This window comes from Zalophus californianus, chromosome 2 (assembly GCF_009762305.2).
Source record: "Zalophus californianus isolate mZalCal1 chromosome 2, mZalCal1.pri.v2, whole genome shotgun sequence".
NCBI lineage: Eukaryota > Metazoa > Chordata > Mammalia > Carnivora > Otariidae > Zalophus > Zalophus californianus.
Window position 1 is genome coordinate 199533818 of NC_045596.1, and position 18392 is coordinate 199552209.

Sequence of the window (18392 nt, forward strand, 5' to 3'; positions counted from 1 at the left end):
AGGAAGGGACATCAGGGTGGATGGGTGTCCTGGCTCAGGGTAAGAGAGCAGTATGTGCAAAGATACTGAGGAACGAAGGAGCATGGAGGGGGTTTTCCGTGGGGGACTGAACCAAAGTCAAGCACATTCCAGTGTAGAAACCAAGGGGGGGTATGGAGACTGGAAAGATGAGCCGGGAATCTGAAAGGAGGACAGAAGGCTCAAAAGACTAGAAATCATTTTTGTAAACAGCATAGAATATACAAGGGGAGCACAGAACATGGAAAAGGTGATGACTGAAGACACAAGAGTGGGTGAAGTTTTCAAGAGAGAGGAGAATAGCTGTCAGTGTTTACTCCTGAGAGAATCTTCATGCATGCCTTGAGCAAAGAGTGAGGCCAGAGAGAGAGATAAACTGTCCAGGAGCAAGCCGACCTATGTGACAGCTAATCATGAATGCCATGGCAAGTGGAAGAAACGTCAGACAGAAGGAACTGATTGTAATGAAAGAAAGAACGCTCTCATGGGGAGGTCTTCTTCTGCGGCATGCTTTTAAAGAGGCTGTGGGTGGGCTGTTTGTTTGTTTGTTTCTCCCAGAAGGTAGATATGTGGGTGTAAAACTTTCAGGATCAATTTCTAGGAATCTCTGTATATAAATATATAACTATTGTGTTATATGTATATCTGTGTGTATGTGTATTTGTGCACACACACAAAGACTTCTGCATATCTTCTTTTCATGAATTTCCCTTTGAAGAACTACCTTTAACTTCCATTGTTTCTTTCATCAAAGTCCAAAATAAGGCTTAGAATAGCAGTATGAACTCAATATATATTCACAAAAAAATGGTGTTCCCTAGTAACACAAATAGCACTCAATCAGAAACATGACATTTCAGGATCCCTTTGTTGTATCAGATTCTTCCATTTACTTTTCATAAAACAGAGATAAATGGAACACTACCCTCTGAATCATGTTGGTTACATGTCCACAAGAGCACAGGAAAATGTAAGGACTTCTAGATGACTTTCTTTGGATGACAAGCAATCAGCTCTTTGAAGTAATAGGTTTATGAAACTCTTTAGGCTCCTTAGGGATGGTGGGTAATTTACAGTCTGTGTTGATGGTATTAATGTTTTCTGGCTTCTTAGTCATCACAGTTAAAGAGGTTTAACTACAGAGAAACTCCCAGCAATTTATATGATGATTTTCTAAAGACATAAGAAATCTGGCTTAATGTCAAACAAGAACTCAAACAGAGCTCTCTCAAGAACTTTAGCATTTCCAAATGCATTTCAGAAAATTATCTCAATAAATTGTCTCCATGTTTTTCAAGTTACATAAGTAAAATGAATGAGTCACAGACACAAGTCTATAATGTTTGAGAAGAACATCATGCTCAAACCCCTCATTTTATACTTGAGAAGTGTGGGGCTGAGGGAGGTTAAGTGGGAGAAGAAGTCGTGGACATATTATAAATAGAATCCTAAAATTTGTGGTCAAGCTATTTGGAGAAAGTGGAACAGACTGCCCAGTTCTATTTTGGCTCAAAGAAAGTCCTCTTAACTTTAAGTACCCATGGGTTTCACATCTATTTTTACTCTTGGCAGCCGCAAAACCTTGTTGAATCTTTGAAAGAAATGATTTTGCCAGTGGATTAAATTGCCTAATTTGGCAATCTTGGGGGGAAGAGTGAGAACTACCATGTATAAAGGGACCACTCAATATTCTCACTGTGAGACTTTATGGGTTTCTGACCTAGTCTGAGTTGCTCCAGAAATGAAATGCATCTAACATTCCCTCAGAAAGACCCTTTCCTGGCAGATCATGTTGAGGTATCCTTTATTTTTTTAAGTTCAAATATATTTGAATCCCCTGATTTCTCCAGATAATTGTCCTGTGTTTTTACATGTCTAGGATAAAAAATTAAGAGTACATTAGACATTCTCAGCTAATAGACAAAGACATGTGTTGATAGCTGTCACTATTAAATCCTTTCTCTGCAAAATGTTTCTGCTTTCTATCTTATGCTCATCTATGTATGTCAAGTCGAAAACCATGTCCAGCAGACTTTGAAAACATAGAGCTAAGAATGAAGGAAGACTTAAGAGAAACAAGACAATGATGTGCATGTTAAATCACTGATAATTATACAGAGTGTTAAACTGAGATTATTGATAGGTTTAGAGTGATGACATAGTCTACTGAATTTCTTCTCTTTCTGGAGTCTTTTAGAATGAAATATATATTAAAAGTTTTGTTCTCCATTGCTGCCATAACAAATTGATACAAACATGATGGCTTAAACCAACACAAAGTTATGTTTCAGAGGTTATAAATCTTACACAGGCTCTGCTGCAATAAAATCAGGTTGTCATTAGGGCTGTGCTTCTCCTCAAGGTTCTAGGGGAGATGCAAATTTTTGCCTTTTACAGCTTTGTAAGGACCACCCACATTCCTTGGCTTGTGGACCCTTTCTCCATCTTCAGGGTCAACAACCATGGCGTCAGTTCTCACATGCATCCCCCGACCTCCTTGGTAGGTTCCTTCTCTCTGACTGTCTTCTTCTGTCTCCCTCTTCCATTTTTAAGCATCTTGTTGATTATATTGGGCTACCCCATAATCCAGGATAATCTCCCCTTGGTCTGTGACTTTATCCCACCTTTGAAGTCCACTTTTTCCCACGTAAGGTGATGCAGTCACAGGCTCTTTGGATTAGGATGTGGGCACCTGTGGGTGACATTCTGATACCACAAAGGTATTCAGTTCAATCCTTTACCTCTAAATCTTACCTAAATCATCCAAGTTCTTGGCAAATCCATTATAACATCCACTGGCTTGTATATTAGTCGACTTCCTTTAAATTAATGTGAAATGAAGGAACAATTGATTTTAAAATGTAAGCTTACTGTTAAATGATAGTTTTAAGGTTAGCCCAGGTTTGTGGAAAAGGACCAAAAAACTCACAATTCCAAAGAATGTCTTATATAGAACAACCACCAACTCAACACCCCAAAGAAAGAAGATGTGAATATTTGTTTATTTCCCACAGACAAATTAAGAAATCCATGCGCATTAATCCACTCTGGAATGTGACTCATTTGCATGGCTTGGCTCTAACCGTGGGTAATGAATTTTATAATTATTACAAGGTCCTCACCTTTGATTCTGTGTAAAATGAATCTGTACAGAAAGTAGATATTTTTTTGAAACTAGTTATACTATCTTGATATACATCATCTAATTACCTATCTGCTCAGTATTTTGACAAATCACCTCATATATACCAAAGCAAGGGTCAGCAAACCATGGTCCATAGCCAATCTGACGTATAAATAAGAATGGTTTTTACATTGTTCAATGTTTGAAAAACCATCAAAAAAGAATAACAATTGTCTTTGACTGACTTAACTTCACTTAGCATAATACGCTCCATCCATGTCACTGCAAATAGCAAGATTTCATTCTTTTTTATGGCTCAGTAATATTCCATCACACACACACACACACACACACACACACACATACACACACACACACACATCTTCTTTCTCTATTCATCAGTTGAGAGATTCTTGGGGTCCTTTCCTATAGCCAAATAGTTTGGCTGTTGTAGATAATGCAGCCCCAAACTTTGGGGTGATTTCACTCATATGTGTAATATAAAAACAAACAAACAAACAAATGAGCAAAGGGGAAAAAAGAGAGAGAGTTGGGGGGCAAACCAAGAAACAGACTCTTAACTACAAAGAATAAATTGATGGGACCAGAGGGGAGGTGGGTGGGGGATGGGGAAACAGGTGATGGGGATGAAGGAGTGCACCTGTCGTGATGAGCACCAGATGATGTATGGAAGTGTTGAATCACTATATCATACACCTGAAACTAATATTAAACTGTATGTTAGCTAACTGGAATTTAAAATAAAAACTTGATGAGAGAGAAAAAAAAGAGTAACATTTTGTTTCTCAGAAAAATGGCACGAAATGCAAACCTCTGTAAGTGAATTGTTGCTGGAACATAACCGTCCCCACTCCGTGGACGCTTTTGTACTCCAGCAACAGATTTGGACAGCTGCAGCAGAAACCGCAGGACTAGTAAACCCTAAAATATGTCTATCTGGCCCTTTACAAATGAAGTGTGTTTATTAACACAAAACTGACATTTTTGAGGTGTAAGTATATGAAACGTGTGGGAGGTGAAGATGGGATTTATTTACATGCATTACTAATGTTAATACACCACTAACATGCGATCGCACACAGCTTTTAGGATCAGAACCACTCAAAAAGAACCTAATTAAGAAAAAAAAATACTTTAAGAGCCAAAACAAATAAACATGGGATTCAGTTACGAAACTTTCAGTAAGTATACGTAGGTGAGCTGGATAGACTCTGGGTTTTTGAATCCAGAAGTTACTTATCTTCTGGTCATTGTCAGTATTTGGCAAAGAGGTAAGATATTTCCAAGAGAATCTGTAGCACCAGCTCCTCAAGGGAAACGGGTGGTGGTGTAGGGAGCTTTCAAACAAAATATCAGAATAATGAAATATTTCCTGGAAGCAGCTGTATCCAACTTCAGCAGTCAAAACTACATAAACCCAAGCAAATAGGCAGATCTGAGTTGTGTATTTCCTCTCACAGAAGATTATTTCAAACAGTGACATAAACACTGTTGCAATTGGTTACAGTCAAGGTTTGGCTTTTACCTTTAAATGGATACTGCACATTTTTAAACCTGAGAGTTCAAATTGAACACCCCAACATCAGAAAGCTTGCCTACGTATTTCATTTGATGCTGCTTTTCCTCCAGGTAATGGAGTAAGGAGCGGAACGCTCTACATACCCACCCGTGCCTGGTAAATCCTGTGCACAGAATATGATTTCCAGCCTGACCAAGCAGCTCCGGCGCTCACGGGGCAGCCCACAAAGGGCAGCACCAGTTTCAGCTACAGGCAAATTCCTTAAACATGTACTGATCACCTGCACTAACAAGCATCATTTTGAAAACTGATTTGGCAAAATAATTGTAAAATGCATAACCAAAGGTGACATTTAAAATGTTCATTAGGGACATTTATACATGTACCGATATCAACCCTTTCAACTCCTTGCTGGAGGTGTTTTCAGGTCCAGGTTACAGACTGGCAAGTGGAGATTCAGACAGTTCCTACAAGGCAGAGCCACACACAACCGCATACCCGAGGCTTCCCAATCCAGGGATCCTTCTGCCATTGGCCAAAACTGACCCTGCAGTGGGGAGCTTTACCACCTGGGAAGACGTTCGCTTCTTAATGACACAGGTTTTCAGTAGGAAGTAAATTACTCACTTTTTTCTGACAACTAAAGCACACAGTTATAAAGTAGGACGGGGAGCTTAAACAGCTTAGCCAGAGATGGTTTGTGTCTGATTTTGAAAGATTTAATTGTGTTTAACATACTGTTGTCCCCAAACATAATTTTATTTCATTCCAAATCGCTTTGACAGTGCTTGTCACCAATCCCCTACATGCTGCTCTTCTTCTTCCCATGGAAAGGCCCATGCTGTGAATTCTGGGGATGGGAACCTAGAAATATGGGGTATATGCTATCCAGCATGATAAACAGTGTATTTGAGGGCACTTCAGGTGAAACAGAATCATAAAGTGTTCAAAGAGTGAAAAGCAGAATGTTACCATTTGCCTATTTCTTGTCCTTTTAAAATTCATTATGATTGAGGTCCTGACGAAAAGAAATAAGTGATCCAAAGAATATCTTCTCATTTCTCCATCATTAATAAAGAAGAATAAAAATGTCAAGTGTCGGTGAAAGCCTTCATTCCATCAAGGGTAAATATAGCACTGATTATGTGGAGACACATTAAATTGCCTGAGTCATTTCAAGGTTTCAGTGCAGCTAATCAATGACCTCTGTCTTCAGATCTCAAAATAACGACTGTCAGTAGTCAATTTTAAAAGTGGGTTTGCTATAGGACATTTGCTCTGTTGGTTTACAAGGGAGATTTTTTTCTGGTTCTCTTTTCCAGGCTGACTGGCATGAACCTTCCTTCTCCTGTTATAAGTAGCAAGAATTGGTTACGACTCCATTTTACATCTGACAGTAACCATCGACGCAAAGGATTTAACGCACAGTTTCAAGGTAAGAATGCCCCATTTTATATATAAATAAAAAAAAGTAGAGGAAGATATTTTGGTCTTTTCACTTTCAAATTTTAGGAGTCTCTTGCTAGAGATAAAGCAAGAGATATAAGCTTGAAAATACCTTCTAGCTCTTTTATGAACAATTAACTCTGGAAGTTTTACAGATACTCCTAGCAACTTCTCAGTAAAGCTTTATTACTTTGGCTAATGTAATGTATTTTATTGTTTTGCTTGAATTATTACTGAGTTTTTATCAATAAGTCAGTAAATATATACTAGCATTAATTTTAACTCATATACACCTAACCAGAAAATATCCATAGTTGTCTGGTTGTTGTTTTCTTTATCCACTCATTAAAAATGGCATAGCATATAGGTTGCATGAATATGCATAAGTGCATCATCCTATCACTTTCAGTTGTAAAATATATTCACAGTACATAAATCCAGCTACGTGCTTTAATAATTTACAGGTAAGTGAACATCAAAAGAAAAACACGAGATTTTTTTCTGTAGCTGAGTGAAACAAAGTCTGTAGTCACTAGCATGAAGGTTTGATTTTGAAGCTTTCTCTTTGTATCGAATTTCTAGTGTTTATACCTGGATAGTATTGTATCACTGCCCATATGTTTGTTGGGATTCTTTAAAGATTTATTTATTTATTTATTTGAGAGAGAGAGAAAGAGAGAGAGCAGGGGGAGGGGCAGAAGAAGAGAGACAATCCTGAAGCAGACTCCCTGCTGAGAGCTGAGCCCCACAGTGGGGCTCAGGGGTTCATTCCCAAGACCCTGAGATCATGACCTGAGCCAAAATCAAGAGTTGGGACGCTTAACTTACTGAGCCACTCAGGTACCCCGCCCATATGGTTTTAGTAATTAATAATCCTTATCAATACCATAAAAAAGATTCAATTTACTAGGAGATCCATTGAAAACAATCCCACTTTGAATTTACAAACAGCAATAATATGACTTTGTCAGGAAGCAAGATGCACTCCCGAGCAAACTTCTCATGCTTCCCCCAAATCATGGCTGTGAGAATATCAAGAGTTCAGTTAAGACCACATTCCCAAAGCACTTGCCACATGCAAGCCAGGACCCCAAAACAAGGAAATTGTAATAACCCCCATGCTCCAGAATCTAGTAGTTCAGAAAGACAGTTTGCAAACAACCCCCATGAAAGGCAGAATGAAAACCAAAATCATGCTAGACACTCCGGGAGATTTTAGTAACGTTCTAACAAATGGTCTGAATCGGTCCTATCTAAAATACATTTTAAATCCCATAATGCCTTCATTGTGTCCTTTTGGACAAGAAGTAGAAAACTAAGAGTAATTTGCAGGAAATTAAATACAGATGGTGCTGAGGAGTGCACATGGAGGTGAGCAGATTTCATTTGCCACCTGTGTCCCTGGGGCATGTGAACCTTCACAGAATGTGCATGACTTAGAATGAAGGGCCAATTTTGTTTTACCAAAATGCATTTGATCCATCATCAGGAGCATTGCCCATCTCACATTGTCTTCTGATGTGCCAGAAAGTTCCTTCTTTTATCCTCTTTGACTGCAGATACAGTGCCTTCCAAGTTTTACAGGAGTCATAGCAATCTGTTTCTTTCCCTGTGATCCAGACAAGACTGATCTCCTTTTTCAGACCTGCCTCTATTTGCCTTTATCTTTTAAGGCCATGTACTATATCTGTAGTCATAACAGGGTGCATATATAATCTATGATATTTATATATAATGTGGAAGAGCACACTGGGCGTGGGAGGTGAGGTCACACAGGGACATGGTATGTGGGGGTGTGAATTACTCCATGCAGTCTTGTGGGAAAATCCATCTGAGTTTTGTTGTATCAATCCACATCCACAGACATATCTATCACTGACTTAGAACAATCATAAATTAATATTCAGAAAGCAAAGTGACTGATCAATAGGTAGGTAGGTAGATCAATAGAGCTGTTTCTAAACTGTTATTTGATCTCCAAAGGTCCTGATCCTGATTAATAGATTGACTTTGAACTGCAAAAAAAAAAAAAAAAAAAATTCTAGGTATCATTCCTCCAACCTGATCAATGTACCAGTGACTGGAAGAGAGGCAAAAAATAAAATACCACATTTGAAGATGCTCCATATTGGTAGATATAAGTAACATTCTGGTTGGCAGAAAATTCTAATAGTTTAGATATATCAGCCATTGATATGTCTCTCTCTCTCTCTCTCTCTATATATATATATATATATATAGTATAAATAAAATTATAGTATAAAACATTGTTATATTATACATAGTTATATATATACATATATATATATATATATAGTTAAAGAGTGAAGAATGATAAGTAGAAAATTTGCATAGTCCTAAGATATAAAAAGGTCCAGAAATATAAGAAGGAATGAACATGGCTTACCAGTAATGTATTAGAAAACATCTTCAGACTGACTTTGAAGTTCAACTCCAAGACAAAACGATTTCAGGGAGCTGCCATATTTTTACTCTCATTAGCACATAGACCTTTATGCAAAGGAGGCATCGTGCCTAAGACCACAACTAGGCACGCCATATATGGAAGTATGGGGTCAGTACCAGATGTCAGCCTTTTGAAGAAAATTGACCAAATGGGGAGCATCCAGGATGATGTCAAGAAACCTTCAAAAGAGGACGGGAGCACACTTAAAATGGGTGCCATAAATGTCATGCAAGAAGTCATTGCATGTATATTTTCTGGTCCAGAGAGCAGAAATATCACTAATAAATGGAAGCTACAGGTGGTCCTTCCTGCTGATTCTCGAACGAGTCCATGGACACCAGAAGGCAGGAGAGCAGCAGCTCAGGATGAGTCAGGTTCTCTCTCCAAGTCCCCCAGCAGCTGCCCCCCTGACCATCTCTGCATGACTTTGCAACCAGGAGCATTCACAGTTTTCATTCCACAAGCCAATGGGAACCTTCCTGACACACAGGGAAAAATTGATTTTTCATTAAAGTCTTCCCTTTATTCTCTGCCTAGATTGAAACCCAGGGAGCCCCAATCTGTACTGTACTTTTGTTTCAACTAAACAAAATAAGAAAACAAAACAAAACAAGGTGGTTGTTAACCACACAATTGCAAAAAAGAAAAGCATAGTAGATGAGCAACCCAGAAAACCAACAAGAGAAACAAAACTAGTTATAGTGAAAACTTGTCTAATGTTTCCCAAATGCTATTTTAATATCTCTGCATTTATTCTGTCAAAGAATCTGAATCTTGGATTCGTTGGTGGAGGAAGGGAACACTTTCTTAGAAACACACATTTCTCTGCTTGCTGCCTTTGAAACATAACTGCAGTCACATTTATCACTTGTGGTCACTGTTAAGGATATAAAGATTCCATCAGTATTCCTTGGAGTAAATATGATCACAAATTATGTGGGATTCCTATAAAAACCCTGTGTGATTCTAAACCGCTAAGGAAGCCTTCCGGTGGTAGCTCTTGATGACAAACTGCTTCTCTGTTCAAGAGTACCATGCCTAAGAAGAATTTTATAACTTCTAAAAACAAAGAATATCTTCTTTTTAACGTGCTGCTTTTCTTGGTCAAATAAACAACCACCACGATAAAATGTGTTTTCGACTTTCATGTCTATGTTCTTTATTCTTTGAATTTTACACTTTGTTCTTTGGCTTTTATCTCTTCAATCATGCCATCAAATTATGCCAAAAGTAGTAGTGCACTTGACTGACAAGTATGACTGCTCTGTAGTCGCTACTCCTAAAATATATTCACTTTCAAAATAGCATTGTGAACAAAGGAGTGGCAAATGCAATAAAAGCCACTTGATATATTTGCAATATCTTGTGTATATATTGGGTTCTTGTGGAATGACAGATTTATGTGGGACACACTATTTCTTTAAATCAGCTGAAAATTGAGCCGATTCTTTATATGTTGCCTCCATCATTAATTATAATTAAATAAGCGCCTCGTTAGCACAATCAGTCATGTAGACTTTTGATGTCTACAAGATGGATTTTTTAGAGACATATTAATATTGAACCACAAATGCCTCTTCCCTATTAAGTAGCAGTATTTATCGAACTGCAGTCTTACATATGTTTACTTGGCTATTTATAAAAATACAATTTTCACAAAATGAAATTCCCATTGATTTCTGAAACTGATAAATCATTTTAAGTGTTTGTAATAAAGTCCCAGTTTATATAGAGAGCACCTGTCTCATAATTCAAGGGAAAACCTGACCATGGATTTAAATGTTGGGTTGACATAAATAATTAGTTTTCTTTTTAGGTGATAGCTCTATATAACTACTAATTTTACTTTTTACCTCAAGTTGAAACTTTATATAAAATGAAGGCTTTCATGTTGTTAAAAAATGTATCTTAGGGAGGGGGGCCTGGGTGGCTCAGTCGGTTAAGCGTCTGCCTTCGGCTCAGGTCATGGTCCCAGGGTCCTGGGATCGAGCCCCGCATCGGGCTCCCTGCTCCGCGGGAAGTCGGCTTCTCCCTCTCCCACTCCCCCTGCTTGTGTTCCTGCTCTCGCTATCTCTCTCTCTCTAATAAATAAACAAAATCTTAAAAAAAAAAGTATCTTGGAAAATTGGGAACTTCATCTTTTCAGATTAATTCGAATTTGGATGACATGTCTGTTTGTCGGTTCTCCAATGCTCACGTGAGATACAATCGCAAAAGCTCTAAGAGATGGTAGACGTGGGCCCTAGCACCAGTGCATGTGTCTGTCTCTCCCTTTAGAACAGGAGCTCTGCAAAATAGTAAAGGCCGTAATCTAGAACCCAGGAGACACTCAATATATGTTGAAGAAAAGAAGGAAATTAAATGAGGGGCTCATACTGTCCCCAAGGCCCCAGGGACTGCTGGGGAGACAGAAGTAGTGAGATGCCCTGTAGGTGGCGCCCTTGCTCACTTGTATGACAAGGACATGGACTACTCTTCCAAGGGGAACTTTCAGGTAGGTAGGGACACATCAAGTTCTAATCAAAATAAGTTAGCAACCTCTAATCTTATAACCTCTAAAGAATTCTGAAAACTTCCAAACCTCTAAGAAAATAGTTTTCAGTAAGTATAACTTCACTCAAATCAGATACACAACCACTTTCCCTAAATATGTAACTTAGCTTCTCTCGGAACCAAAGATTCTTGCTAAGTGCCAACGCAAGTCCTTTAAAAATTCGTAGAAGATGCCAGTCTCTGTGTTCCAAGCTGCTGATTCTTGGCCTCCTCTCTTTTGTCAAGTACTTTCTGCCTCCCGTGCCTTGCTGTCTTAGTCTATAAAATCGGAATAACAACATTTACCTCACAGAGTCCTTGTACATAGCTAAGAAAATGAAAAGAAAGCATAACAAGCACTCTGCAGGGCTGCACTGAAGTGTGAGAGCATTTGTTATGCGCCGGTAATCCTTCCTCATTCTTAGAGTCTGCCCAGCCTAAATTAACTACCACAGCTTCATATTTCAAGTCTTAAGAGATATTTTAAAACTAAAAAATGGGCAAACACTTTCGGCAGAAAGCTGAATCGCTGCACCGTCCTCTGGACGGCTGTTCCACTGGGAAGCTGAACCGAAGCCTTCTCTAGAACCCAGTGTCTACACTCCATGTACGGGCTTGGCAGAAGTGAGTACATCTGTGTGACAAAAAGCATATATGGAGACTGTACGTAGATGCTTCACTCATAATTGTGAATATCATGACCCTGGAAATAACCAGTGTCCATCAACAGTGGATCAAATTAGGAAATTATATATATTCACATAATGGAATACTAAAGAAAAATGAAAAAAGGCGAGCTGACTCTACACACAAGAAGAGTGAATCTTATCAACATAACACTGAGTGAAAGGATCCAGACAGGGAAGCATGTACATTGTTCTATCCATATCAATATAATAATATAGGGACGCCTGGGTGGCTCAGTTGGTTAAGCATCTGACTCTTGGTTTTGGCTCATGTCGTGATGTCAGAGTCATGAGATAGAGCCCTGCATCAGGTTCTGCGCTCAGCACAGAGTCGGCTTGAGATTCTCTCTCAAATAAATAAATAAATCTTAAAAAATAAAGTAATAATATAATATAAATAGTAATTCAGGAATATATGTACATATAAAATTTAGGAATCTAAAAACTAAGTATTTAATGGGTGTTCATTACTAAAAGAGTATTTTACTGTGTGTGTGTGTGTGTAATAATTAAACTTAAAAAGTGTTTTAAAAAATGGAACAATCCCTTTCCAAGAACATGACAATTTCTTCAGAATTTTCTTACAAATAGGATCAGGCAAAAATACCTAGAGAATTCCTACTCAATGTCATGTTGCTAATGAATGTCCAAATTAGAAGCTGCATACCGCACACAAGGAAGGGGGGATCGTAAGGCATGTAGCCCACCCCACACAGCTTGTAAATGGCAGCGTCAGGACATAAATATAAATCTCTGTTCTTTCTTTTCAACGTCATCCTTTCCAACCCTATTTTTGCAAATGACTTGCTGCACTGCTTCTACTATTTCCAATCAGAGCATCTTTCTTTGGGGAGCAGTGATTTATTTTTGTAAAACAGAAATCCCAATGAAGAAAGCATCACTTCAGGACAGCTCTAAGTTAGTGGCAACTTAATCTGTTTTCTCAGGTTGATATATTCCAAGCAGAAAACTGGCAGACCAATGGAGGAACAGGTGCCATAATGATGGGAGGGGGTTGGCAGAAATAATGAATCTGGAGCATGAAACATTGGATGACAGACTTGAGTAAATATATTCATAAGGAATAAATGTGTGTGTGTGTGTGTGTGTGTGTGTGTGTGTGTGTGTGTGCAGCTAAAGGACAGCGTGAAGGTAGAGGGTAGTTCTGGAAAGAAGCTAAAGAGGAAGGAAAATGAAAGCACATAGAACAAGGGAACAGCTCCACAGCATAGCTAAGGGCAGGCCGGGACGGGCAGCAAGGCTCCCTGGGCATGTGTCATGCTCTAGTGGCACCTTGGGAACTGAGGACACCACTGTGCGGACAGGCGGTCCAAAGTGTGAGCCCTGCCCCTTTCCTTCCACCAGGAGAGTTTCCCTGCGTGGCTGAGGGAGAATGGGGATTGGAGGTAGACTTCCTTGGTCTCAGTCCAGCGAGGAATGGGTAACTGGAGAGAAGAGACACTAGACATAGAGCCCAGCTAGAGCAGAGCCCATTGCCTTTTTTATAAAACAGGGAGAAGAACCACTATCACCTGTGCACAGACGTGTAGATTAAAGAGAATACCTCTGAAGCATCTAGCGCAGTGCCCAGAGTGGGATCCTGTGCGTCTCATAAACCTGGGTTTATAATCTCGATATGGGGAAAATACTTGTGCTAATCTGCAGATCCGTCTGACAGACTTAGCTTGGAAAAATACAACGAGTGCTTTTGCAGGTTTGTATTATTTCCACAGACTTCCTGGAACTTCTTGGCATGATTTTCATTTCCCAGCTGCTTCATTTCTTACACCCCTGTTTGCCCTTTCCATTTACCCTACTTCCTTGACCCAAGTACAATAACCGTGCTTTGGAAGTCAGTGCATTTGGAATTCAATTCTATTCAGTTCCCTTATTGCATATCTGCTCTGTGGCCCACAGTGTGCCAGGAACATGGAACCCAAAGTCATGTTTCAGCCCCGGGATTCCAGTAAAGAGGTCAGAGAGATACATAAACTGACAAGTCACATACTATGTGGGTGAAGTTATGCACAAAATGCCCCCAAATTAGAAAGCTGCATGCCAGCTGACTTGGCAGGGAGCAGAGGGTCTGTTTTGGGAGGTTTCCTGGAGGAGGCGATTTCGGGACTGCGTTCAGGTAGCCAGGAAAGAGGAAGGAGAGGAATCTAAGAAAAGCGTAAGCAGAGCCCAAGCAGCATGACATGCCGTGGTGTGTTCAGGCTCCTGCAAATATTGATGGTTCAATATTCAAGTGTGAAGAGAGTCCAATAGAGCAATAAGAAATAAAGCTGGAAAGGGATACCTGGATCTGGGAAGGGTTTGATGCTATCCTTAAAAACTTAGCCGTACCATGGGCAAACAATAAAGATCACTGGAGTGTTTGAGAAGATGGAAGATGGAGAACAATGCACGCAGTTTTATCACCAGGGCTGCTGGTAGGTTCCCCTTTGTTAGCTTGTGGGTAGCGCCCAGGGATATCTCAGAAAGGAGGGCGATGTACTGCAACGTTTTAAGACACTGACCATGGGAACGAAGATTGTTCCCAGGTCATCATATTTAAAGAAGGGGGGAAATGTTGCTGAGGAATATAAATTTGCCCTAAAGGGATCAAATGCCCTTTGGTCCAAGGCTTAGTCACAGTCAAATTTAATGAATTAATATATTTGAGAGAATGTATCCACCAGAAGTGTGTGTATGCGTGTATTTGGTGGGGACTGTCATGTACACTTCAGAGTCCAGTGACCCAAGTGCTAGACAGGATACTGATGTGAAGCCCGGTGACATAGATTCCCAGGCTCAGCTACCGTGGTCCGGTAGCAACCCAGCTTCCTCCTGGGGACGCACACGTGGGTGGAATGAATTAGCATATTCAACCAAGAGTCATGGTATGCCCACTGTGTACCATCACCCCTCCGGTTACGGTAGTGGACGACAAAGGGAAGGCCTCTTCTCGCATGGAGTGGACATTCTAGGGAAGGTGAGAGAATCAATCAAACACACCAAGAAGACAGCAAGTGGCAGTACACGTAGGGAACTTTATCTTTAGGTCAAGAAAGGCCCTTCTGAGGGAGGAACACCTGCCCTGAGATCTGAACAGTGTGTGAAGGTCAAAAAGATGAGCAAAGCAGAGAAAGAAGCAAGTGCCAGTCCTTTGAGAAAGGAAGAGCAGCAGAAGACCAGGAAGTTGTGAAGTATGGTAAAGCACAGGAGACACATCGGGGCAAAATCCTGCAGGGACCTGTGGGGGTTCCACAGGGCTACACTGGGCTTAGGTACAAGGTTGAGGCTTCAGAATATCTGGCATGAGAAAGTGCCATTATCTGATTTCCATTTTGAACATGTTGAGATTTTGTGTAGAGAATGCAATTCTATACATTAATATTCTGTCCCCTTGATGAGGTACAGTATTCCTTGAAATGAGCCTTGTGGTTCTTCCTCCCTTCTCTCTACTTTTGGTTCCTCGGCCACATTGTGAGATACAGAACATGCCACAGTGCTTGAAAATCACACTTTCTGGTCTATAACGTTGAGGCCACACCTGGGCTAAAGTGATTAGTTGAGGTGACGCTCCCAGGGGTCAGCTGCATGCAGGGCTCTGTCCTGACTCAGGTGAGAGACACCTTTAATGCTCTCATTTGTCCAAACTGTCATTGGGCCAAAAATCTTTACCTACTACTCAGTGTGGTCTTTAGCTACGTGTCTAACAACGGTTTATTATACATGTCCCACGTAACTTGTAAAAGATGATAAATAGAACAGGTATGATTTCGTGTGTCTTTCCTTGTATTAAAAAACCCTAAAGGTAAAAATTCATTCCAAACCGCTGTTTGATGTCTACTAAGGATAGAACGAAGAGAATGGGCTTAAATTTCAGTAGTAATTATTTTGACTAGACATTGAGGGTAATTTCTTACTAATGTTGAAATGAAAGAACATATTTCTTAAGGAAAGTATGCAATTTTATTCATCAAAGATGTTCAATTAATAGATAGAGTTCTCACCTCAAGGAAGCCCTAATGGAGTAAATGAACTTTTGAGTTTGTTCTAGACTTCTGATTTAAATCGATGCATTATCATGTATCGATTTATTTTAAGGTTATGTTGGAAATATTAGCCCATGATAAATCTTAGTCATCGTATATAAAACCACTTAAACTAAAACCTTTCTTTTTCTAAACTTTAAAATGTGTTTCACCCTGGAAAAACTTAAAGTCAACAATGTCACTCACTACATCACAGCTATTTAAAAAGACTAATAAATGTCAACAACAGGTAGATGTTAAATTCTTATGCTTGAAGACATAAAGGCTTAGGAGGGTATTACTCCCTTGGTGAATTGTCTTTCTATAATTTCTGCTTATGTGATTTTGACACGGAAATTGTTCTGGCTTTCAGTTTAACAAACCCCTAACTGTACTCATTCTTCGTGCTTCCTCTCTCTTGTTGGCAGTTTGATCAGTCGAATTTGCAGACTGTGTTTAGTGTTTATTTGCTAAATGCACATATCCACCTCTTCCAGTGCCTCATAGTGTGGTTTCTTCTCCCTGAGCTGCTGTGGCTACCCCTCACCCAGTGAGGTTACCACGTGGCTCTGTAGGATGCCACAGGGCCATCCCGGGTCAGTCAGAGCCCTGGGAATCCAGTCTGCTTTAGAAGCCACACTGCTTGTTCTCTTAATCATCTGGGTCAGGTTACTCAAATTGAACAGCAAAGCAGTCGCTCAATCAATGTCCTGAGTGATCCAGGATGAGGCCGTTAGCTTCGGCACTACCAGTGACTGCCTCGTTGGATGAGAGCCTCACACCTCTTGCAGAATGATAGTGCAAACGTCTCAGAGTCTGAGCACAACCCTCAACATGAGTCCAGATGTGAGTTTAAGTTGGGTTTGGAAGCAATGTGTAGCGGGAGGATGCATGTAGTAAGCCATTGAAGATTGTGACTGTTCCATTGTGGGCGAGTTTATTTTTGTACATATGCAGACAGTGGTTCCAGCAAATCACTTCAGTGCATTTCACGTTTGCATTTAGTTACTCATCTGAAAGTCCTTTCTCTACTACAATTCCCGGGAAGTTTCTCCAAAAGTCCCTTGCATCTGGTGAACCGTCCCAGAGGTGGTCTCTAAGGGCTCACAATGTTCTAGCCAACGTCTTTGTACAGTTGACCACCATGATCTTTACCATTGGAAAGGCTATATATTTCCCTCCATGGGAGACCCGAAGTTTACTTTTTACAATCAACTAACCCAAAGATATATAGGGAATTAACGGGAGGATATATAACATACAAAGGATAGAGTTCTATTTTCCCGTTGATATTTTGAAATTTGCCTTGCACCTAATAATAGGAGCTTAGTTTTCACCAGCCATACATCCACAGCTGCAATTCAGTTCATATATCCATGTTTATTGTTAAAATATTGGCTTATGAATTATCTGCATGAGATGATAAATAACCATATCCTATTTATCTGAATAGCCTACTGAATGCCCCCCTCTCTGCCTGCACTGGGCTCTCCTGCAGAATGCCTGTGTTACCGCACAAAATTCCTTAAAGATTTAAGGTCTAAACTTTCACACCTGCCCAGAGATAGGAGAGCCTGCAGCTTCTGCTCTGATTGATTTGTGCCTGCCCTACTAGGTGCTCAATATGTTTTTAAATGTCATGCCTGAATATAGTTGTAAGAGCTGTATGTGACTAGCTATATGTGACTATTTATTAAGCATGCCATTAAGTTCTATAGAAATAAACAGAAAAAACAAATATGGATGCCTTTCTTTCTAGAGAAATACATACCAAAGCTCCAGAATACATATGTTAAAATATGTTTCTAAGTCACCCACTCTTCATTTTAATCCAGTGGTAACTTTCTTTGGCTGTACGTTTTGTTTGTTTGTTGCTTTATTTTGTTTTGCTTTGTTTTTTTGCTTCCAAAATGTTCAAAAGACTTCCACGTTAAATCTTGTCTGTTATAAAGGCCCTTATACTTCCCATGCCTGGGGTTCCAATCTGGTCATGCCAGGTCCCTGGGTAAACACAGCTGTAGCTCCCATGATGTACAACCTGCAGAGCAGACACCAAAGCTCTCAGACAAATCTCCAGCCTTCCATTTCAGACTCATCTTTTCATCCACATTCCAGAAATTCCGCACACTCAGTGCCCCCAGACGTGTCATTCACGCCCCACCCTGGCTGTTCATTCCCACCAACTGTGTAGCCTCTTGGCCTTTGTCGTTTTTCCTCTCTGAAGAAGCCTTCCCAGTCTCTTGAGCCAACACCAACCATGTATCTATATGTACATGTACAACACTTAGCCTTTTCTTACAACTTGTGTTTTGAGCTTTATTGAGATATAGTTGACAAATAAAATTGTCATTATTTAAAGTGTGCTCTATGATGATCTATTTACACAGTATGGGAGGATGTCCCCCATCAAGCTAATGAACACACATCCGTAACCTCACATACTCACCTTTTTAAAAATTTTTTGGTGAAAACATTTAAGTTCTATCTCATAACAAATGTCAGCTGTATGATGAAATGTTATCAACCATATTCGCCATGGTACACATTATATCCTCAGATC

At 39.8% G+C, this 18392-nt stretch overlaps 1 protein-coding gene across 1 annotated transcript in view; it reads left to right on the top strand.

The window, feature by feature from the left end:
- Positions 1-18392, top strand: part of CSMD1 (CUB and Sushi multiple domains 1) — a 2028797-nt gene that overhangs the window by 1273906 nt on the left and 736499 nt on the right. The window contains exon 6 of the mRNA XM_027598604.2: positions 6005-6117. Coding sequence (XP_027454405.2) covers positions 6005-6117 — 113 coding nt within the window. The remainder of the gene's footprint in view (positions 1-6004; positions 6118-18392) is intronic.